This window comes from Rhamphochromis longiceps, linkage group LG7 (genome assembly GCF_057381845.1).
Source record: "Rhamphochromis longiceps isolate RC_006_pf linkage group LG7, R_longiceps_female_GT1.1, whole genome shotgun sequence".
Classification (NCBI taxonomy): domain Eukaryota; kingdom Metazoa; phylum Chordata; class Actinopteri; order Cichliformes; family Cichlidae; genus Rhamphochromis; species Rhamphochromis longiceps.
The window spans coordinates 41,257,057-41,272,578 of NC_140563.1; the positions used below are offsets into that span (position 1 = coordinate 41,257,057).

At 38.7% G+C, this 15,522-nt stretch overlaps 1 protein-coding gene across 1 annotated transcript in view; it reads left to right on the top strand.

The window, feature by feature from the left end:
- Positions 1 to 15,522, top strand: part of LOC146665882 (matrix metalloproteinase-17-like) — a 97,290-nt gene that overhangs the window by 41,358 nt on the left and 40,410 nt on the right. The window contains exons 2-3 of the mRNA XM_085413667.1: positions 2,723 to 2,855; positions 4,518 to 4,653. Coding sequence (XP_085269793.1) covers positions 2,723 to 2,855; positions 4,518 to 4,653 — 269 coding nt within the window. The remainder of the gene's footprint in view (positions 1 to 2,722; positions 2,856 to 4,517; positions 4,654 to 15,522) is intronic.

Below are 15,522 nucleotides of genomic sequence, written 5' to 3' on the forward strand. Positions count from 1 at the left end.
ATAATAGGTTACTGTCGTGGTTAAATCACAAAATGCTGACTTTTCATCTGAAACTGAAAGTGAACAGTTGTCTACTGCATCTGAGTACCTTCTTTGCCCTTCATGGTCATAAAAAAGGCCACAAACCAAAATTTTTTGGTCATGTTATAAATTTATTCTATTTATCACAAGTTTTCCTGGAGCTTTAACCCCTTTAGATTTTATCCTCCTCTCGCTGCACATGAGATGAAGGTGAAATTGTTCCAGAAACCTCTCCTCGCCTTCTGCTACTTTCTTTGCCCCATCATAATTACCGTGGCCCTTAGGGGGCTTTGTCACTTGAACATAAATACGTTTATTTTATTCTGGGGCAATTGTAGAAGTGACTCATCCTGCCTCGCACAAGGCCACTGGAAATAAAAGGTAACTATAGGCAATCATAAGCTGATTGCACTAAAGACCTATGGGGTTGATTTTTTTTTATGGGAGAAAATCACCACTGATATTGTCTCTTGAGTCACACAGTCAATTTAACTATTTTAAATTCTTTGACCTCTTCCACTTACCCATGACATTACATCCTTTCGGGAAATTGTTATTGTTTCTTATCTTCTGCACTGTTGTTGAGGGTCAGCTCAATTCCCCTGTAAACTTTTTCCAAGTCCTCTGGACAGAAAGCAAAGCCAAGGATGAGGAGGGAAGTAATCAGGGAGCAAAGTGCTTCACTAAAGCGAAGTCATTCAGTTAATGGGATTTTCCCAGTGTTGTCGGTACAGAAAAGATACCTCGCTATCGATCTCTGTCACTCACCTCTGATGAGTGCTGATCAAAAACCTATTTCAAATCTGCCATCTCTTATTGTATGTCCGGACAGAAGAATGGAGGAGGAGGCGTTAGTGGAGATAAGACAAAAGAAAGGAAAATAATAATTTAAAAAAAAATCAAGGTGCCAAGACAACAAAAGAGCTCTGGTGGGAAAGTAAGCGAAAGAGAAGGGAATAGAGGAGTACTCAAGTTGTAGCTCGGATGCTTTCATCTGTCACATCTTAGATGTTTCAAATCTATTCAAATTGACTGGAGTGCGCTGATTGGCAGCCACTTCACTGGTCCCCAAGATAAATAGAGATGCATTAACAAGAATTAGCCAAAATGCAGAAAGTGTGTGGATAATTAAGTACACCCCAGTGTCAGTTGCTTGTAACCGTTTTATCAGCAATAACTTGAAGTAATTGTTTTCTGTTTGACTTTATTAGTCTCTCATATCATTCTGGAGGGATTCTGGTCTTTTGTTTTTGTGTTTTTGTGTTTTTTACAATGTTGTATCAGGTCATTGTGGTTTGTGGTTTTATTTATGCAAAGCTCTATAAAAGTCCCACCACAGCTTAGGTCTAGACACTGAAAGAGCCATTAAAACATATTGATTCTTTTCTTTTTCAGTCGTTCTGTTGGAGGTTTACTGCTGTTCTTGGGATTATTGTCCTGTTGTGTGACACAATTTAGGTCAAAGCTTTAGCTGTCATACAGATAGTTTCACTTTTGACTATTGAATACTATGATGCATAGAAACGCTCAAGGTCCCCCGCTCCTGTGGCAGGCTAAATCATCACCCCTCCACCAATATATCTGATAGAGTATGGAGTGTTTCTGCTGATATATTATGTTTGGTTTTTACCCAATGTGGTTCTGTGCATCATGATTAAACATCTGACTCTCATCCGTTCCAGAAGTCTTATAGTTGGGAATTTGCTTGGGGTGAATATGCTTGGATGTCCATTACTTTTTTGTTTTGTTTTCAACATTTGAATAATCTTTCTCACTTTAAAATGATGGACTCCAAATTGCTTGGAAATTCCCTCATAACATTTCCCAGATTTATAGGCACTGACAACTGCTTCTTTAGGATCGTTGCTGAGGTGTTTTTCCTGCTTGGCATTGTAATAAAACACACCTGATTGCTCCAGACCAGCAAACTGCTTTTGTAAACACTTCCTAATGATCAGTTAATCAAGTGCATTTGATTAAAGCAGCACCTGACTGTTACTTAACCTCTTAATTCATATGGAAGCAATAAGGGTGTACATAATATTTCACACACGGGCATAATTTTCTCAAATAAATAATGACACGGTGTAATATGTTGTATTATTGTATATCTCAGGTTTATTTGGCTAATTTTAAGACCTGTTATGGACCAGATGTTTTGTTTATTATGTCCTTATACATAAATTTTAGTATATATGTATATATTATATTTTGACTATAGTTGCTGATGAAACTGTTCAGCTACATCAAAATCAATATGCAGCTCACTGATACAGACTATCATAACATGTTGTGATTATGATAGTCTTACTCAGTTCCATTACTGCAAAATATAGAGGACTGCAACAAGTATGTAATAAATAATTAGAGGTATATCGTAATGACTCCATCATATTTCAACATCTTTAAAGCACAATGGTGAATGGTTGAGAAAGTGGATCAGTTTTTTGCTCATATTAGACTTTCACTGATCAGTGTTTACCAAAACATATACATGCTCATGGAGGAACAAAAAAATAACTTATGCAAAACAATTGTCCAGGTAGGATTGTATATCAAAGTGCAATATCTAAAGCAGAAAACCCAAAGAGCCTCCAACCTTCATAGCAGCTTTAGGATACTTAATATCTGTGAAGTATCTGGAGTAAACTCTATTGACCCGATGTACCCTGTATTCAGATGTATTCTGTTTCCCTTCCAGGACTGGCTGAGTAAGTTTGGGTACCTCCCGCCACCTGATCCCGTGACTGGCCAGCTTCAGACCAAGGAGGCCCTGACCAACGCTATCAAAGCCATGCAGAAATTTGGAGGGCTAAGAGAGACTGGAGTGTTGGGTATGATGCTGTGTTTGTTTGAAGCGGCTGTGTGAAATCTGTCACATTTGCTGGATGGAGGCAGCATGCACTGAATAACTAATGACATCCTGTAATGCAATCCAATCAAGAAAACCACAGAATTTTTCATATAGTTGAATCAGCACTAGAGCAGGGCGATATGGCCAAAAATATTTATCACGATATATATTTGAAAATTTGCGATAACGATATAACCGACGATATAATTGATGCGAGACAAAATACAACTCCACAACATTACTAGCGCAAAAAGACAACCTTCCATTTATTTTCACTTAAACAAGAAGCTGGTTTTTATGTACATTAAAGCTTTATAAAAATGTAACAGTGCAAATGCAAATTCCTTGCTGAAAGTTTAACCAAAAGGCATTTCCAGTAGAAATGGGCTGACATGTCCTGAGCATAACCATGTATAATATCCACTGAAGTTAAAAAGAGGTGCTTTGCAACATTAAACTGCAGTGTGCAGTACGTATTTTTCGGACCATAAGGTGCACGGGATTATAAGGCACATTAAGCGAAACAAAGCAGTCAGATAAATCAAACTTTATTAAACTCATTCTTCTTGCTTCCTCCACTTCTGTACCATTGATTCATTAATGTTGAATTCTCTGGCAGCTGCTCTATTCCCATGTTGTTGCAGTATATTAATGACTAACCTCGTATTGTGGATGGATTATCTCAGTTGTTCTCCTGACTGAAGTTTGGTCCGTTTACAGCATCCTGCCATGCGATTGCATTTGTTTCTAACCATGAAGAACCTTCACGTTAACTTTTATAAGTGGAAAAGTGTTAGTGTTCGTCCTCCAGCTTCACTGTTTATGTTATGCTAACATAGCTGTGTCGCTAGCGATCACGTATCACATCATTATATACCAGCTAGCCCAACTTCAGTAACCCTACAAACGTCACTGCTGTTTAGTTTCCTGTCTTCATTTATGTTGGAAGTGATAGCAGAGCTGTACGTTTGAATTTTTTCAGAAATCTCTCAGTCAGAACATGCAATATCATGCTTGGGTAACTAGCGAAACTAGCGAGCTAACTTCCGCTAGCTTCCTGCTAACTTCTAACTCCGTTAAATGTAATAACTTTTGTTTTCATGGATGCCTGGAAGTTAAACTTTATAGTTACACCTGGTAAAGCAGCAATGCTGATCGTTTTATTAAAGATGAAAGAATTTAGACAGTTTTTAACTCTAAGTGATGCTGCAGTGTTGTTTGACCTGAATATACGGAGTTTAGGACCCAGATTACTCCCAGATTTAAGAGCATCTTAGTCCGACAAATACGACAATAACAACGGCCGCTTGCATGTTCTGCAAAAAAATGTGCTTTGTTGTGTATCTGACGGACAAACACCAAACCAGTTCCACATCACGGAAGTTGCACCATTTTTACAAACCAATTCTGGTTCATCTGTTTCACTCAACAATCGGCCATGTGCGTATGAAAACAAAGGCACTGCGCATGCGCGTTTTACTCCCATTCTATCGCGATATTTCATTTTCCTATCGTTGCCTAACATTATACCGGTATTACCGTGAACGGTATAATATGGCCCAGCCCTAATCAGCACCTCTCTGATGCAATCAAACTCCTTTCTCTCTCCCTTCTCTCTCTTTCTCTCTCTATTTGTTTTTAGACCAAGCCACCCTGGGCCTAATGAAAACACCCAGATGTTCTCTCCCAGATGTGTCTGAAGCTGAGGGCACAATGGGGCGCAGGAAACGAAGCCTGACTCCTCAGAATAAATGGAATAAGAGACATTTGTCCTGGAGGTAAGGGTCATCAAAATTATTATTATTATAGCGATACAAGGTACTATGCACACATTCATACATAGATGGGTGACCAAGTGTTTAGTATTAGGCTACATTAGGGAAAAAACATTTTCTTCCATCTGTGCATCTTTTGATAGATTACAGGACGCTTCTTGTGATCTAAAGGCTTCTACACTTTAGATTAAATTTAGTTGAAGGCACATTCATTTTGTAAAACATTCTTATTAGAGACCTTGAACCAACATCAAACAAGCCTGTCCTCTCAGAAGATGCACACATATTCCTCAGAATTTGTCATGAGATGTTTCAATTAAAGTGTTTTCTCAGTATTGCACCAAGATACCACAAGTTAATATAAAAATTGTATATACAGACACTAAACTCCACTAAGAGAACATTAAATGGTCTAACCGTGTAGTGCTGCTCTAATTAAATGAGTTTTCCATTGAAAATCTGTCTTATATCTGTCTAACTGTAGTTAGACTTAGTTATGTGGATTTAAATGTGATCAAGAGTCACTGCAAATTAATTAATTAGTTAAAACCACAGAAATTTCAGAACCAAATTGTAGGAAATCCAAACTTACCACGTTATTTGTACTCAGTTGGAACCACTTTTGCCTTCAGAATTGGCCAAATTCTTCATGGTATAGATTAAACAAGGTGCTGGAAATATTCCTAAGGATTTTAGTCCATACTGGCATGATCCATGATGGACATCTCTTGTTCCACCACATCTAAGAGGTGCTCTATTAGATCGTATTCAAAAGGCCTCCAGCGTCACCAGATCTCAAACTCATTGTCATGTTCAAGAAACTGGTATGAGATGATCTGGGCTGTGTGACAGGAAGTAGAGTGGGCGATCTACCAAACATAATGTTGGTGGGTTTTATCCCTGGCTCCTTCAGCCTGCATGTTGAAGTGTCCTTGGCCAAGATAGTGAGTTTCCACCGCTGCATACATCTGAGTGTGAGTGTTTAATTAGGTTAGGTCAGTGGTTCCCAAACTTTTTTTGCTGGGCCCCCCTTTGTTTTACATGAAAAATGTTCGCACCCCCCACCCCCCACTCACTAACACATCCGCCAACCACACACACCCATATTCTGCTCCATTGCGGTTTATTTCACACCTCAAACATTTAGTAAACAATTATGCAAATACAAGTAATCTGCAATAACTTACAGGTAGAAAGAAAATAAACTACTAACTCTTTTACGCTACATCCACACCTACACGGGTATTTTTGAAAACGCAGCTGTTTCGTCCACACGTGAACAGCGTTTGGAATCACCGAAAACTGCGATTTTTTTTTTTTAAACTCATTTTTTGCATTTACGTGTGGACGAGGAATACAGAGTTCGTCAGGCAACGTCAAAGGTATGTGCCTTTTTTCACGTCACGCTGTGCTTTTGTTTACATGAGATGAATTGCAGAATGGCAGATAGAGACAAAATACTGTTACTGTTAATCTGGCTGTGTTCAGGTTTTACACGCAGTTACTGTCCCTCCATTTACAAAGGCAGAGGCATCACGGTGTGATTATTTTACGTGTAGTTGTTTGTTTGTTTTCCTGTGTAATAATATTCAACATTGCTATCAATACATTTTTTTTAAAAATGCCTCTCTGTACAAAATGGGTTTAAAAACATAAACAACTGTGGGATACTGTTTGTCCGTGATTTGAAGAGCCAAGGGAAAACCAATTCTGCAGTGGAGACCTACCTCGGCACTTGTGCAGGTGAAACCAAAGGGAAGATATGCTTCACCATATTTTCTAGTCTTTGGCTAGAATGAAATTGGTTTGGAAACCTATTCAGCTATGCTTCATCTCCTGCTTTGCATTTCTGTGGGCGCCCTGTGCTAGCAGTGTCCAAGCGTTTTGTTTTTTTCCTTTTCATACGGTGCCATGGCTCTGCGGCGGGCCCCACACTTTGGGAAGGTCTGGGTTAGGTTAAGTTTAAATACAATGAGTTGCTGCAGTGTGATTTGTTAATTATGTGATAAAGTGGCTGGTCAGTGTATAATTGCTGTTCTTTTTTTTCAAAATAACAAGGAAACCAAAGTATATTTAGAAATGGAAATGTTAGTAGCCAAAAGTGTATGCTTCAAACTACTCTGAACACTTGATTTCCTAAGTTATGTGCTTACCTCATCATGGTCATCGCTTTAGGCATACCAAACCTTTGCACTCCGACTACTCTAGAAATAAGCTCAATAAGTCTCCCTTTAACTGTTGCTAAATTCAGGCGTTCCCTGTGTTGTCATGAATTATGAGGTTTTATAAAGTATTGTATTTAGGTAAACAGGAAACTGAAAATTGTTTGAAGATGCCATCCAACAAGAGTGGATAATGCCCTAGGTGTGCTTTAAAAAAAAATTCTGTAGTTTAAATTGTGATGCTTTTTTGTGTTGAGTCCAAAAGGTATTGAAGTGGTTTCTAATAATGTTTTGAAACATAATGAACCTGATCAATGTAGCCTTTAGATTTTTTTTTAATGTTGTAAATAAGAGCAAATCTTAAGTCAAAAACCCTATGAGTGACTTTCACTGAATTACTAGCTGCAGTGGAACCTTACTTGGATGGCTATAGATGGGAGAAGTGATGAGCTATGCTGGTTTCAGTCAACAGAAATACTTCAAATGCTTTGAGGATAACAGTAACCATTGACCTGCTGTCATGGTCCTGTGTCTTTGACTCAGTGTTGAGTTTGGACTTTCAATGTCTGTTACTTAACATTTTCAGTTAGACTCTTATTTTGTTAATTAGTTTTAGTTATGTGGGTTATGTTCACAGTTTGTATTTCGTTTCTTGTTTTATTTGTTTCCCCCAAATCTTTCTTTCTGTGTTAGGTGTTTCTTTGTCTTATTACATCCTCTTTTATTTTGGTAACCGTGTGTTGCGTACACCAAATGTTTCTGTTTTGCTTCTCCCGTCTTGTTTTTTGGGATTAGTTTCAGCTGTGTATCATTACCGTGGTGTGACCCATGTGATTCCATTTGGAGCCTGATTTTGCCTTTGTTCTTTGTTATGTTGTATTGTTGTCTGGATGTGTGTGTTCTGTTGGTAGGTTTTTGCTATCTTTAGCCTCAGTAAAGGGTTGCTTTTTGTTCACTTTAAGTTAATCTTCAAGTCTGCATTGTGGGTCCCAAATCAATGCAATACAATTCATAACACCTCCCATCAGAGTCTTGCTAGGGTTCTTGCAAGTAGGGATGGGTATCGAAAACCGGTTCTTGTTGAGAACCGGTTCCCACTGTTTCAATTCCTTGGAATCGTTTGCCACTTTTAAAAACGATTCCCTTATCGATTCCAGTCGCCCCGAATGACGTCATCACGTTGAGTAGCGTCTTTTACCCAGTAGGAAACACGGCGCCTGAGCGGCACAAACGCTCAAAAGTTTGGTTACACTTTATGAGAAAGGATGACAACAGGGCAACGTGCAATACTTGCAAAGTAGAGATTTCATCAAAGGGAGGAAACACTACGAATATGCAAAAGCATTTGCTCAAAAAACACGCGATTGCTTTCAACGAATGTCGTGTTTTTGATCCGCTCCGGACTAGCGAAGCTCAACCCAGCAGCAGCGGTAGCGTTTCCACGTCCTCTCCCGTTAATACTGCAGGTAACTAATCAATTAGCATTGCATATTATGTTAGCGCGATTTACCTTATTACAAAACCTGCTATTACTGTGCGTTGCATTTAGATAACCATGATGAGAGAGACAGAGTCTGGCTGGCTCAGATGCTGGCAGTTCTCGCTGCAGTCTACCGGTAGCGTCTCCTTTCAGGCCAGGATAGACGAATGTCACCCAGCAGTGTCTAAGTTTGTGGTCAAAGGCTTGCACCCATTTGCCACAGCAGATGCCCCCGATTTCACTTTGGTAAGTGAATGTGTTTAATTGTAGGCAGGGACATTACTGGATATTCTTGTGTAATTGCTACAGAATAATTTATGTTAAACTTTGTTATTGCTACAGGAGAATATTTATTTTATTATTTTACATATACATTTTTTTCCTGGGGACCCTGTGACACCCCATTGAAGAGCCGTAGGCTGGATCTCTTAAGATCTCACTGTTGGGTTTGTAAGGCCATGTTACTCCTAAATTTCTATCTTGTTCAAAGAGAAGATATAAAACACAGTTCTAAGCTAATCGACTTTAGTGTTCTCCTTTTTTAAAAAAAAAGAATCGATAAGAGAATCGATAAGAGAATCGATAAGAGAATCGATAAGGAATCGAATCGTTAAACAGAATCGAAAATGGAATCGGAATCGTTAAAATCTTATCAATACCCATCCCTACTTGCAAGCCACCCAATAAATAAACAATAACCCTAGAACTGGTAAAGAAAGCAAAGAGGAGAGTATTTCTTTAGGCTGCCTTTGAATAAAGTTGGTCTGGTCATCCGTGACCATGTGAGGAACCAGAGAATACTGTTAGACCGTGTAGGAGGAAGCAGTGAAACATATGGTTGGTCTGTGATTTACCCACACTATCAGCGTTCATTCAACATTGAGCTGCCATAATCTCTTGTGTGGGAAAGTGTGTGTGCATAATATGAAATACACACATGAAATTTGAAACACGGAAAGCCAGCACACAAGCATAGACAAAATACAAAATATGCACATACTCACAGGTGTATGTGCATGTCTCTCTCCTGGTGGGCTTTAACTGTCTTTTTCTTCTTTTTGCCTCTTCTTTGCACCTCTGTCAATCAAACATCAGCTCACTCTACTCAGAAATAAGAGCCTCGACTTCAGCCCATAAAACACCTTTGTATTCACAGCAGTCAGTGCAGATCCAGAGAGATTTTAAGGTGCAGATTTTTAGTAATTTATCATAACAAAGTATTGAAATTCTGCGTAAACTGCCCTCTATTGGGTGTTTTCGGTTGAAGCTGTAATGCTTGCACAGAAATATCCTGTCTGCTTGGTTTAGAAAATTGTTGGGTTTTTTTTATCACATTATTTGTTGTACCTCTGCTTTATTAGATTTCATGAGTGAATAACAGAATGTGTGGCTATCAGCTAATGGGTTGGATGTAATGTGACAGTCATATAAAATGTTTATTTGCCAAGAAGAACAGAAGAAATAAGAAAGAATAATATTTATATATCTGAAATTTACATGTTGCAGCATGCAGTGTTAATTTGAATTATTTCATCATGCAGTGAGAATGTCACTGTGTATGGGCGAAATCTTTATTGATGTTACATTAATCTGAGCAGAGCAAACAACAAAATGCTAACCACACAGATGACTAAAAATAAAGAGGATAAATATACACATTGCTCACAAGAAGTCAAAATAACCTAGAAGAAGAACATCGTGTTTTTGGCAAAGTGGTTCTTCTTACATATTCCATTTCAATAAAGCAAGAAGAAAGTAAAGGTGAAGATATCTGAAGGGAAAATATAAATAAATAAAAAACCTGATCATTAAATAAAACATACAGCTTTGGAGTCTAAGGGACTTCAAACAATGAGTTGAAACAAAACAGTACAATTATAAAATAAAAGTGATAATATTACATAATATTTTATAAAATTCCTTTGGCTTACCTCAGTAACTCAAAATGTTATGGTCCATTGTACAGCTACCTCAGGAGAAAGCTTAAATTAGCCTGTACCCACACCAGTCACGGCTATACCCCCCTCACCACTGACCCGCTGGCCTGTGCTCGCACTGCACTTAGTAATCAGCAGGATCAATTTGTCCCCGCAGCTCAGCTCCTCTCTCATACTCGCATTTTGGGGTTTATTTTATGAAGCACTGGTCCATCTCACATATTTGGCATTAACAATAGCCAGTACTGTGGTGTATGGATGAAGTGGTGTCACTTCACGGCAAGAAGGTCCTAGATTTGAATCCAGTCTGCAGCCTTTCTTTGTGGAGTTTGGAATATGGGAGGAAGTGGGGACACAGGGGAGAATATGCAAAGGCATGCAGGGGATTAAGTTTACTGTAATTGTGTGTATGGCTGTTTCTACCTGTGACAATCTATAACCTTGGCAAAGTGTACCATGACAGCTGGGATGGGCTCCAGTCGCCCCCTCAATTATATAAGTAGAATAAAATGGATGGATGGTCTTGATAAAGAGATTTTTACCCAGGCAGTTGTAGATTAGGGTTCAGTAGTGGTCAGGAAACAGTTCACTTAACACCAGGAGACAGCACCCAGCGATCACAGTACTCAAACGAACCCTCTTGACGGGTCCAAAGCTGTCACACACTGAACAGATAGGCTGGGGTGTGTACCTCCTTAAGCCACAAATAACTTTGTTGCTGATGACTGGTCGTAATTGGGCATTCCGTGATCTAGTTACCTAGGTAACCTTCTAATTTATTTACAACCAGGTTATATGTTAGTCAACAGTATCCTTCCCAGGATATGGGATCCTTATTCTTTAGTCACTCAATGCTGATTCTGTTTTTTTTTTCTCTCTCTCTCTTTTTTAAAGAGTCTCTAGTCGCCACATTGCTGTGAATTTTTTTCCTGCGTGGATATAGCTTTTTTTGTTTAATTAAATTAAAAGTGATTCACAATATAGTAAAGTTTGCCATATTTAATGCACAGTTACCGTACTTGCATTAAGACTGTAATGGTTCAGTTTTGTCTTTGTCATACAATATGCAAAAGCAAGAAATAACTGCTTGTAATAGCAACAGAACATCAATAAATAAATATTATTATTATTATTGTTATTATTGATATTGCTGATATACAAACAGTAAAAATCACCATACAGAAAGAAATGGTTTTGATAAATGGTTATAGCTTTTAAGTTCCACGACTGAGATATGTCCAGGAGTTTCATGTTCTGCAAAATCATAAGCTTGGTTAACAATGATTGTGCAGTATCTGTTTCTACTGAAGACTATATTAATATTAATCACATCCTTTCAAGTTTTAACGAAGGAATCACGGTTAATGCTTAAACAGAACTTTGGTTTTTCTACTGGTGTTCATAGACATACACGTTCATTATATGCAGCATTTCATTTGTGACTCTTTCGGGGTCCCTCATCAAGCTAAGGTCTTCACCGTTATATATGGACTCTTTAATTAAAACGTCACATTAAGTTACAGTGAGAAGCAGAGACTCACCCACTCGCTCCTGATTTAGCTCACCTCAGCACATTGACGGCATCTGATTGACTGGCACTTCACAGTCTCCCCTGCTTGTTCACACACATCATTCACATCATTATGTTCTGGAAATGTGCTAGGAGTAGGTGATGAGAGGTGGGTGTCAGATACTTCATGCAAAGGAATAAAGATAAGGGGCTAGGCTATTTATTTTAGCCTCTTAGAATTAAAGAATGCATTTTTCCACAATAGAAATGAGTAAGTGATTTTGGCTATGTGTTTTTTTTTCCTTTGAGAGCCTCTTTGCTAAGCGTGAGCCCTTAATCCCAATTTAACTCCTGCTTACCTCTTTCCTTTTTCTGTTGCACACACGGCGACACACCACGCTTCACTCAACCCAAGTATGTTATAGACATCAACGGCCTAGTTGTGTAACAGCTCACTGTTAGCTCATTACCTCATATTGTTAGCCCATTATCACAGCAGACAGCCAGGCAGTCATTAGCAGTCCCACTGATAACTCAAACAGATAGGTGTAGCGAGCTGAGCAGAGCTAAGAAAAAAACAAAAAACTAAATGGGGAGGATGATGAGAATAACAAAGAAGAGAAGAGGCAAACATGAAGAGCAAGATTGCATTTTTTCCCCCTCTACATTCATTAAATCATGGAGCTAGATTTTATTGGATTGCAAAGTCACCAACTCCCATCCATCTCTTTAGACTTGCACTATCATCTTTCTAATCAAGTAAATGAACAGAGTACAAGAACGAGCGGCGTAGGAGCCCAAACACAGCCTTAATGACCACAAAAATGAATGTAGGTCCACAATGGCATCATTCTCTTTACGTATTGCGATGTATCATCATTATATTTATGTCCTCTTGGGGTACAGCCATACTAATTTGTTTTAGTTTTAAAATGTGTAACTTTTTATACATTTACGCCTAGCATCCAAATAAAGACTTTTAGAAACAGTGCTGATCTAGTGAAAATGCTGACACCCACATTCACTTTTCCTTAATGGGTCTCATAGCTAAAATACACTAATTATTCTCACATACTTTTACTGATTTTCCTCTTCCTTCGGGGTGATCAGTTTCCCATTCCTAGCCTTCCTCTGCCAGTAGATAATCTCACCCTATTTGCTTTGCTATGACTCCTAACCTACGTTTTCCATGATGCCAAATCAAGCAAACCAACATCTGGTCAACCAGTCATCTGCTTTCTTGCACCAGCATACCCAGTGCATGTGAATGATCTTGTGATCTTTTCAGAGACAGAGATTATTCCTGACATTGTGCTAAAACACTAGTCTGGACAGAGCTTGTTTGATTCTTAGAGCTGTGTTTTTAAAAGATAGATACAAGATAAAGATGTGGTTGGATTTCAGCTTCGAAATATTAAAGAAAAGGACAGGATTTGCTTTCACTAACATTACAAGCATTGAAAAGCTCCATATTTTTAGGACACCATGCTGTTGAATTCCTCCTCATCTAAATATAACTACCTCGGACACCCTTCACAACTCAGCCAGCAGTAAATCTTTATTTCTTTTAATAAATGGAACCAGAAGAAGAAAAAAAAAGAAATCTGCACATATAATGCTACTGTTCATCGGCAGTACTCATCATGAGAATGGAAAAAAAACAAAAGAGATTCCAAACAGTGGTGGCACTGGAGGAAAGTGACAAAGATGCGAGAAATATGTGCAAACTTAATTCCATTCTACATATTAAGACCCCAGTAGCACAGGTTTGGAGTAGGTCAGTAGGTCACCAACTAATAACCAGTGGTTGCTAGGGAAAAATGTTTATTTCCTGACTGGTTGTCAGTGGTTACTGGAGATTGCTGGCAGTCACTGTGAAATCGATTGCAGACTCGCAGACCTAGAGACTGGTCACTGACCTCCTAGAAGCGGTTGGTTGCTAGAAACTATATATAAACTAAACTATAAAAACTAAGATAAGATAAGATAGTTTTTATAGTTTAGTTTATATATATATATATATATATATATAACTATGTATAAATTATCAGAAAATTATTAAAACATGACATGCAATCTGTTAGGTGGGAGTTTAAGGCTCTTTAAACTTCTTAAGCAATTTTAAGCATCCTTAAAGATCTCTGAACTCATCGCATGATGATCCAAGACCGTTCTCTCTTCCCACACAGATCACCCATACCACAATTCACGGATAGTCTGTATGAGACGAGAAGACATATAAATTAAATCTCAATTTAAAACAAAGTTTTTTGGGAGGGGGGTTTGTACATGGTGTTTGCACAAACACAGGTTTACTCTGCTGGACGGAATGAATGCCATCAGTAATAAACTGTCTTCTCAGCCCAGGCAGAATGCACCTTGCATTGGTCTTATATATACATATATGAGAAATGCCTATACTGTAGAGCAAACGTGCCTCCCAGAACAAATGAATCAATAAAATTCTATTTCTATTGCACCTGTCATACGGGTTAGCACAGTTCAAAGGGCTTCACTGATGAATGGTCACAGGACACAAGACGCACAAACCAAAGAATGAAATAAAAAATAAATTGAAAAGATAAACATGGAAATGACAAAGAATAAAAACAGGATTAAAAGCATCAGTAATAATGATGATTATAGAAAAGAGCTTGATCGAATCTAGACTAAAAGCTGGTTAAAAGAGACTGAAAGAAATCACAACACTGAAAGCTATAACCTGCCATAATTCTGGCACTGCGAAGTTCTCTGAAATTGTTTCCCTCTCCTGGCATTTGAGGCCACTAACCTGTGAAATTGCTTGGTAGATCCTTAAGAATAACTATAACACCGTTATCCTATTAGGGACTGAGATTTCACATCAGCATCGTAGAGTCGGTGACTGCAACAAACAGGAAAGAAAGAGAATGAGAAAAGAGGGAGATGCAGACTGAAAGGGGGAGAGACCGATATATTTGGAAGAGGGTAGACTCACGCAGAGCCTTTTAATTTAGTGACTTTCATCTTCAGCCTAAATGACATGGTGTGTGTGTGTGTGTGTGTGTGTGTGTGTGTGTGTGTGTGTGTGTGTGTGTGTGTGTGTGTGTGTGTGTGTGTGTGTGTGTGTGTGTGTGTGTGTGTGTGTGTGTGTGTAAGAGATATATATCTAAGAATTTTTTGGTTTAATACACAGTCTGAGTCTGTCTGTGGAATATTTTCCCGTTTTTGTGAGTCTGTGTCTCAGTGTTTGAGCCACATTATACATGTGTGCATCTAAAATGCATATGAATCACCATCTGCTATATGAGCTTTCAATTTGCAGGGTAATCAGCTTATGTCTACGGAGGGTAGTGGAGCACAGGAGGTGAATATTAGGTGTGTGTGCCTGTGTGTTTGCGTGCACATGTACTTTTTAGCATCACTTTTGATGTCAGCTCATGTCTCTGTGGAGCAGCAAAACCACAGGAGGTAAAAGCCTGCTGAGAGGCTGAAGGCGGGGGACAGCAAAAGAGCGTTAGAGGTTTCTTCATGTTTTTCTCTCCCTCACTCTGCATTTTGCCATCGCGCTCCACTTTCCTCCCTGCCTGTCCTCAACTGAATCATCACTCTGTGTTTTTGCCTGCAAAGGTCTTTAAGAAATATGCGGAAATTAAAAGTCAAACAGGTGAAATGTAATAAGAGTGTGTGTGTGTGTGTGTGTGTGTGTGTGTGTGTGTGTGTGTGTGTGTGTGTGTGTGTGTGTGTGTGTGTGTGTGTGTGTGCCCGCGCGCGCGCCTGCCTGTATCAGTTTGGGTTAACACA